The 9518-nt window shown below is 42.6% G+C and overlaps 1 protein-coding gene across 1 annotated transcript in view; it reads left to right on the top strand.

The window, feature by feature from the left end:
* LOC142203086 (E3 ubiquitin-protein ligase RNF14-like) overlaps window positions 1-815 on the top strand; it is a 3782-nt gene extending 2967 nt beyond the window's left edge. Inside the window, exon 3 of the mRNA XM_075273546.1 lies at window positions 336-815. Within this exon, the coding sequence (XP_075129647.1) occupies window positions 336-815 (480 nt within the window). The remainder of the gene's footprint in view (window positions 1-335) is intronic.
* The last annotated feature ends 8703 nt before the right edge of the window (window positions 816-9518 follow it).

Raw genomic sequence — 9518 nt, forward strand, 5'->3', positions numbered from 1 at the left:
AGTGAAGCTGTCTGACTTCTCAAGCAGACAGAGGAACCCTGCATGCAGGGTTTTTCTGTCCGCTTGAGAAGTCAGACAGCTTCACTTGCGGACAGGAAAGGATGGGCACGGAGTGCAAAAGAACGCACCCGATGCCCATTCAAGTGAATGACAGGTGTCACGGACACAGCTAGTGTCCGCTCCTAGTGTCCGTGACAGATTTTGAGCGGACACTAGGAGCGGACACTACATGTCGGACACCGACGGTAGTGTGAATGCTCCCTTATTACTTTAACAGTATACGTGGACTAGTGCGGTTTATTTTTTAATGTGAATTTTTACTTTTATAATTTCAGCTCAGTCTGTTGTGCCAGCATTTAGATGACCTCTGGGAGGAGAACAGGGGATATGTGGTCTTGTTTCCATGGGTTCAATTTCTAAAGGAGGAGACACTTGACTTCTTGAATATAAAATCTCCATATGAAATTGACTTGTCTAATAATGGATTCCAGAACCCTGCTGATGGGGAAAGGGGATTATTGGATAAACGGGCCAAACAGGAGGTACAGTCAGTGCCTGCCCTGGTCAGAAACATCCTGGACTGCATTGAAATGCAAGAGAAGAAGGTCTTTGACAGCAAACAATTTGTCTGCAACATCTGTTTTATGGAGAAGCTGGGCAGTGAGTGCACCCTCTTCAAGAACTGCCAGCATGTGTACTGTAACATCTGTCTCAAAGACTACCTTGAAATCCACATTAAAGAGGGACAAGTCCATGTAATGAACTGCCCTGAACCAGAGTGCACGTCTGTTGCGACACCTGCACAGGCACATTAAAGGCACATTTCATGTCCTCGGGCACACGTGAATTCAGCGCACAGTCGGCTTTCCCCTTATGTGCCTCGGGAGAACAGATATCGGTGCAGTTACCGATAGCTCTTCACTGACAGAAGGATGTTCCTGACAGTCTGACTGGGAATACCCCTCCTTAATAGAGATGAGCGAATACTGTTCGGATCAGCCGATCCGAAAAGCACGCTCCATAGAAATGAATGGATGCACCTGGTACTTCCGCTCTGACGGCGGCTGGCTGCTTAACCCCCCGCGTGCCGGCTACGTCCATTCATTTCTATGCGAGCGTGCTGTTCGGATCGACTGATCCGAACAGTACTCGCTCATCTCTACTCCTTAACAGTCTGTCTTTAGCACTATACTGTCAGAGGAGGCGTTCCTTACCGCCCAGCCATGACGCTGAACGGTGAGGAACGCCCTCCTCCTCCAGACAGTACTCGTCCATAGACGAGTTTCTGTTTTTTGTGACCCACTGAGTGGAAACTCGAACACTAGTGTGAACCTAGCTTAAAGCGCAGCACTGGTTCCTGGATAGTCATCACGTATACAAGATTTCATTGAAGAAGCGTGGTGTAGGTTATTAGCAGGAAGCTAATAACCTAGCAGAACAAGTCCCTAGGCCCTTCAGTCTGACACTGTCAGCGTGTGAAAGCTATTGTGGAAAGCCGGACAGGTGGAAAATAAAGAGGAATTTTAGGCAGAGGTTAGTCTCAAGTTCCTTTTTCATTTCTGCTGTGTGAATAGTACCATTTGCGCCTTTCTATGAAATTATATATATATGAAATTGTTTGCTAGTGTCCTAGACTGCATAAAGTGTACACTGTGAGAAGGTGACGGGCAGAGTGCTGGAGTCATGTTATATCTCTCCCAGGTTTGTGACATATGTGTGGTCCAGTGTGGGTCTTGAATAGGCCTCAGTCCAGGTATAGGTCCTGAGCTCATTACTGGGACATAAAAGGCTGCAGAGCCTGCACTTCATGGCAGATCCTGACCGGAGCAAAAGAAGGCGCCTGGGTCTGTCATGCAATACTGAGAGTCTGGTGAGACCATAATATCCTTTTTTTTTTTTGTTTGTGTGGTTGATAAGCTACATGTATAGTTAGCTTTTTACTGTTTAGTTAGAGCTTGGACAAGCAGGGTTTTGTTTGACGTTTTTGCCTAAATTAAGGCTGTATTTTATTTTGTTTATTCTGTACCTGAAGTGAAGGTTTATTTATTTTGTTGTATTTCTAAATAAACCTGTTTGCACCACACATTGTGTCCCTGTCTCTGACTGGTTGGATCTGCTACCGAGCTACCTTCCGCACAACACCTTGTTATGAGGTTTTAAATATCATTTTGTTCATTTTCTAAAATTATAGATAGAGCTTTTAACATACAGGAAGCCATAACATAGAAGGCGCCAAGTACTGAAAACAAAGCATGAATTTCTGATCAGAAAATTCTGCCACTTGTGTGTTTTGAGTTGACTTTTTTGTGAAATGTCTGAGTAACAGGTAAAGCATCCAGTGACATTTGCCCATATGATGTAACATATAGTAATACATAGCACTGTCACTTTAAGCCTGAGACAGTTCTCTTGGCTAGTTCACATGGGGCAAAGAGGCTGATTTTGACAGCGGATTTCGCATCAAAATAAGCCCCTTTACAATAGTGGTCTATGTAGACTGCTAGCTTTTTTTTTTATGCTAGCAGAAAAAAAACAAGTGACATGATCTTTCTTCAGGCGTTTTCCGCCAGAAGAAAGCAATAGAAGTGAATGGGGGGAAAAAAAAGCGACCGAAACAGTGAGGCTTTTTTTTTGGCCCATTCACTTTACGGGAGGGGAAAACAGGCTGGCTTTTTTTGAAGCTGTTTTTACAAAAAAAAAGCTCCAAAAAGTGCGGCAAGGTCCAAAAAAAGCTTCCTAAATTAGGAAGCTTTTTTTTTCAGGCCCAAAATAAGCCACACGTAATTTACGCAATTTTACGTAATTTTTTAGGGTACTGGGTGTGGATTGCTCTGTATCCATAAGTATAAAGCCTCTTCCTCCAAGTGCAGTTCCAGAGTCTATGTCATGGTTCATACACCGATGCACTTCACAGTGAGATCAGATATCTATGAGGACATAAACAGAGAACAGTAAGTATCTGAAGACTGGACTATATAGAGGGGGCTCTGGTTAATGATGATAAGTTATGGAACCTTTTATATACTTTGTATTTAGTTCCTCATATTTTCAAGATCTTTTCTTTCTTTCAGTGTAAGAAAACATGAATGGGCTCTAAGCTGATAAAATATAACAAACAAGCAGGGCAGGGACATGTATGCTAGTAGCTCACATCACCTAGGCTTAATACACATGTGACAAACTCTCACGTGTGAGAAGTATTAGGTCTGTCTGAGATGTCAGCGTATGGATGTCCTTACTCCCTAAAAAAAAAAAAAAAACCCTGAGATCTTAAAGCATAACAAAACTTTCCGACAGCTATCAATTTTCTGGCCACATTTGTGTCATTAATAAATTTTGTAATGTAATTTACTAACAAATTTAGTCTCCTTTCTGTGAAATCCTGCACTTTGTTCTTTCCTTTGCTTCTGCATTTAGATCTATTTCCTGATTCTCCCTGTCTATTATATAGGGGCTTGTGTGTAAGGTAGGGAAGGTGAAGGTCACTTCAAATAGTTACATCTCAGGTATTATAAAACGTAGACAAAAAAGCATATAAGTATGTTAAAGGGGTATTCCCATGTACAAAATCATATCTATATTTGTAGATAATTAAAAGTTAAACATTTTTGCATATATAAGTAATTAAAAATTCTGCTAAGTTTTAAAGATTTTCTCTGACTTTCTTAGTGGTGACAGTCTGTTGTCTTGATCGGTTGCCAAGGGTTTACAACCACTAAGGGCTCGTTCACATCTGCGTTGTGAACTCCGTTGTGCAGGTTTCCGTTTCCTGCCTAAAACAGAGGCAGGAGACGGAAACCTGCAGGAGTCTCTCTCACCCATTCATTTGAATGGGTGAGAGAGATGTCCGGCCGTGAGCGTTTTAGGCTCTCCGCCGCGAAACCGGGTTTTATAATCCAGACACAGAGTCGGACATGCAGTACTCTGTGTCCGGATAAAAAAAATCCGGTTTCTGGCATGCAGAAGACGGAAAGCTCAGAACGGACAGGTGAACGCTAGTGTGAACCTAGCGTAATACAGAAACTTTCTATGGTCTGGGACTTGTCAGGAACCAGCTATGATTTTCTTATTGTAGCCGGGTTATCATGTAGGGACACTACATGTATCAGAAGATATCCCGGCCACAATAAGGACATCATAGCTGATTTTCTGGCCTTAGAAAGTTCCTGCATTCATGGTCGTATCCACTGGCAACCGGTGAAGATAACAGACTGTGATCACAAGATATTTAGAGTAAATCTTTAAAACTATGGAAAATGTTTAATTACTTATATTTGCAAAAATGTTTAACTTTTAATTATCTGCAAATTTAAAAATAATTATTTACATGGGAATATCCCTTTAATTCTGACAGTTTTTTCAACCTTAAAGAATCTCTTCTTTCATATGACACCAAAAGCAAGTTTCTATATATTATAATGTCTGAGATATAACAGTTAGAATTGACCCTGCCTCCACTTAGGTCCCTTAAGTTTCTTTCCCAGATAGCACACTGACCTATTTATTTCATTATTCATATATTATATGGGTCTGTGCATGTGCCGACAGTCTGGCCCGCAAAACTCAGAACAGGTCTGATTTCTGTCGGGTTTTGAATGAATAGGGCCATATGAGCATGGCCAGTGCACGGGTGGCACACAGATGACATCCACATGCTGCCCATTCGCCAGCCTTGCCGTTCTATCACGGTCAATGGTGACCCAACAGTCACCTGCAAGGGACCTTACTCTTCATTTTAAACAAGCCTGTACACTATACACTCACCGGCCACTTTATTAGGTACACCATGCTAGTAACGGGTTGGACCCCCTTTTGCCTTCAGAACTGCCTCAATTCTTCGTGGCATAGATTCAACAAGGTGCTGGAAGCATTCCTCAGAGATTTTGGTCCATATTGACATGATGGCATCACACAGTTGCCGCAGATTTGTCGGCTGCACATCCATGATGCGAATCTCCCGTTCCACCACATCCCAAAGATGCTCTATTGGATTGAGATCTGGTGACTGTGGAGGCCATTGGAGTACAGTGAACTCATTGTCATGTTCAAGAAACCAGTCTGAGATGATTCCAGCTTTATGACATGGTGCATTATCCTGCTGAAAGTAGCCATCAGATGTTGGGTACATTGTGGTCATAAAGGGATGGACATGGTCAGCAACAATACTCAGGTAGGCTTTGGCGTTGCAACGATGCTCAATTGGTACCAAGGGGCCCAAAGAGTGCCAAGAAAATATTCCCCACACCATGACACCACCACCACCAGCCTGAACCGTTGATACAAGGCAGGATGGATCCATGCTTTCATGTTGTTGACGCCAAATTCTGATCCTACCATCCGAACGTCGCAGCAGAAATCGAGACTCATCAGACCAGGCAACGTTTTTCCAATCTTCAATTGTCCAATTTCGATGAGCTTGTGCAAATTGTAGCCTCAGTTTCCTGTTCTTAGCTGAAAGGAGTGGCACCCGGTGTGGTCTTCTGCTGCTGTAGCCCATCTGCCTCAAAGTTCGACGTACTGTGCGTTCAGAGATGCTCTTCTGGCTACCTTGGTTGTAATGGGTGGCTATTTGAGTCACTGTTGCCTTTCTATCAGCTCAAACCAGTCTGGCCATTCTCCTCTGACCTCTGTCATCAACAACGCATTTCCGCCCACAGAACTGCCGCTCACTGGATGTTTTTTCTTTTTCGGACCATTCTCTGTAAACCCTAGAGATGGTTGTGCGTGAAAATCCCAGTAGATCAGCAGTTTCTGAAATACTCAGACCAGCCCTTCTGGCACCAACAACCATGCCACGTTCAAAGGCACTCAAATCACCTTTCTTCCCCATACTGATGCTCGGTTTGAACTGCAGGAGATTGTCTTGACCATGTCTACATGCCTAAATGCACTGAGTTGCCGCCATGTGATTGGCTGATTAGAAATTAAGTGTTAACGAGCAGTTGGACAGGTGTACCTAATAAAGTGGCCGGTGAGTGTATACTCTCAATACAGAAGCATGGGAAAGAATAAAGTGGTGCAGTATTGCACAGAAAGGAGCCAAAATTTGTTAAGAAAATACTACCAGAAAATTCAAAAATGCCCAAAAGATAAAAAAAAAATTTTTTTAAAAGGATTAGGGACTGAAACTTGGTATTTTAAATTGGTCAAATGAAATGTTTTAGAAAAGTGTCATATATTGTAATAGAAAAAATATATATCCTTGTACCGTGTTAGCCAGTGGATATGAAATGAAAGAAATTTTCTGAGAGAAGTCCTCAGTAGTTGATACCTTTTTTAATGGCTAACTCAAAAAGTTTTTTGATGACATATTTCGAGCTTCATCAGGATGGTATAACACAATGTCTGAAGGTAGGCATATATATACAGAGAAATGGAGTGTTAGATGCAAAATAGATGGAAAACAGAACATAAACAGTTTTAAAAAAAACACATATATATCAGTTCGCAGGAAAGTTCTCTGGGTTTATGGCTTCTTTGATCAGTGACGTGGTGTCTAGTGGTTATCCCAGTGAAGTTACCTGGGATCTTGTAGTGTCGATCAGACAAAATAAAGATCCCGAACTCTGATCGACACTACAAGATCCCAGGTAACTTCACCTGCAGCACACCTAATGTAGTGTATTTGATATTGTGTACTAAGTGTCCTGAGGGCCTGTATGTAGGTGAGACAGGACAGTCACTTAGGATGAGGATGAACTCACACAGACATACGATTAGAGAGCAAAGAATGGACCTCCCGGTGCCAGAACACTTCTGCCTTTCCATAAAAAATACTGGATTCCAATATAATGTCCCATCCTTGCACTTTAGAAGCATAAGCTCCATCTTAGAACCTCCTCACACTTCTACAGGATTTCCCCCATGGCTCGCCTACAGAATACATACTAAAAAAGTTAAGGCCATTCTGCAGTTGTTTTATTTTCTTGGCAGCTGGGGGTCATATGAGGTGACGTATGTGATGATTTAACCCCATTTTATCCTAATAGTGATGCAGATGTTTTTGTGTTTTTCTAATCCTTATCACGATATAAGAATATCTTTGGGAATAATATAAATCACATATATTATATTCTGTTGTTATTTTACCTCCTGATCTCTCAATTGGATCTGTTACACAATTTTCAGCTCAATTCAATGGGCCATGAAGTAATAACAAATCCATCAAGTTCTCTTCTGTAGGCTAAGGGTGCATTCATACGGAGTAACGTGCTGCGTGACCTGGCACGTATATGCCGTGTGAGATTTTGAGCGCCGTATACGCTCCCATTGATTTCAATGGGATTTAGTCTCGTATACGCCGTGTTATTTTGGGCCGCAAAATCACAGCCGCAAAATAACGCGGCGTATACGATCAAGGCTCCCATTGAAATCTCACACGGCGTATACGTGCCAGGTCAAGCGGCACGTTACTCCATGTGAATGCACCCTAAAACTTAAAGTGGTTGTCCCATCACAAGGATCCTATCTATACTGCTTCTTAATGTGGATGTAAGACTTTTCCTAAATACACTGCTTCAGCAAAACTGCTTTGTTTGTCCACTATCTTACTTTATTCAATTCATTGTTGACACAGCCCTTGACTTATCTGCTCAAAAGTCAAGTGATGTGTCTGCCTGCCCTCAGGGGGAGGGAGGAGGGGCTAAGTGCATGGGAATGAGCCTGTGTTTCTAGCTATTCCTGTGTCTACACCATGTGACCTAGCTTCCTGCTTTCAGATAAAGGAGGGGGAAAATGAGTGCTGGAGCTATTATATATTTTTAAAGCTGTTTTTTTTTTTTTTTTTTTTTTTAACTACCGTAGTTTACACATTCAAAATCAGCCAGATACCTCCATGTGAAGTGGCCCGGAGTATGCACACTCAGCTCAGGTGAGGGTGCATGTTTATATAAATAGCAAAAGGCAGATAAGCAGCTGTCAGATAGGGCTCAAAGGAGAGGGCTTGTTGAAATCCAACATGCCTGCTTCTTCTTTCCCTCACTAATAGATATTTGGTAACAGACAGACTGCCTCCATATCCGCAAGATTGGCCATACATAACAAGAGTCTTAGGTATGAATACTGCAGCCAATGGTGTATTTTCTACCATGGATCCCTATGGCAAATAAGAATGTGATCATACTTCAAAGTTTCCAAATGCTCCTTCAGTTAACGGCTATTTTTCCAGAACCCAATGGTGGCGTGCACATGCATACTCGGCTGACTGATTTGAATGGCTTTTTCAGAGATTTCCAGTTACAGAAATTTCAATGTGGTACTAAATAGTTGTACGGAAGCCTCTACATTCTGAAAGTACCGTATTTTTCGGACTATAAGACGCACCTAGGTTTTAGAGGAGGAAAATAGGGAAAAAAATTTTTGAAGCAAAAACTGGTAAAATATTTAATATATGGGAGTTGTAGTTTTGCAACAGCTGCAAGGCCACATTGACAGGTGACCCTGCAGCTGTACGGGGATGCATAGAGCGTTTTTTTTTGCGGGGCCAGCTGTACTTTTTAGTTATACCATTTTGGGGATATCTATTGCTTAGATCACCTTGTATTGAAAAAAAAACAGGAGGTGATTTAGAACTTTTATTTATTTCATATTTTTAAAGCTTTTTTTTTTTTTTTTTACTATTTTATTCCCCCCCGGGGGCTTGAACCTGCGGTCACTTGATCGCAAGTCCCATAGACGGCAATACAACTGTATTGCCGTCTATGGGACATTCTGTATATTAGTATTACGGCGGCTGGTCATAGAGACCAGCCGCAATACTAATACAGCAGTGACAGGCCCGGGAGCCTCAGTAGGCTCCCGGCTGTCACCCGAACAGGTCGGCTCCTGCGATATCGCCGCGCAGGAGCCGGCCTGCAACTTTACAGGTACGGGGCCGGTGGGGACCGGCCCCGGGGGAGAAGGGGCCACGGATACTGACCCGGCATCCGCTGTACTAGAGAGGAGGATGCCGGGGAGGAATAGACGCCGGGGCCTGAGACATCGCTACGATCCTCTGCCCTTCATGAAGCCAGCAGTGGGGGGACGGAGGAGCCCCTGCCGCTGCTGGCTTCATGCAGGGCAGAGGAGCGCAGCGATGTCTCAGGCCCCGGCGTCTATCACTTGCCGGCTTCCGCCTCTCTATTACAGCGGATGCCAGGCGCCACCTTCAGACTATAAGACGCACCCTTCTTTTCCCCAAAAATTTTGGGGAAAAAAGTGCGTCTTATAGTCCGAAAAATACGGTAATTGGAAGTCTGACTTGTGGATGGATTATATATATATATATATATATATATATATATATATATATATATATATATAAATATTTTTTTTCCTTTTACAGAGCAATGGTGGCTGTAATAAAATGAGCTGCTCCAAATGTCGGTGGTACTTGTGCTGGTTCTGTCTGAAAATACTGTCTAATGAGACCCCAAATGAACATTGCAATGATTATTATGGATGCAGAAATAAGTAAGTATCCTTGTGGTGCTACACAGTGTTCTGACATTATATTGGTGTCTACTCTTTATTGTGAAGTG

This window comes from Leptodactylus fuscus, chromosome 5 (genome assembly GCF_031893055.1).
Source record: "Leptodactylus fuscus isolate aLepFus1 chromosome 5, aLepFus1.hap2, whole genome shotgun sequence".
Classification (NCBI taxonomy): Eukaryota; Metazoa; Chordata; class Amphibia; order Anura; family Leptodactylidae; genus Leptodactylus; species Leptodactylus fuscus.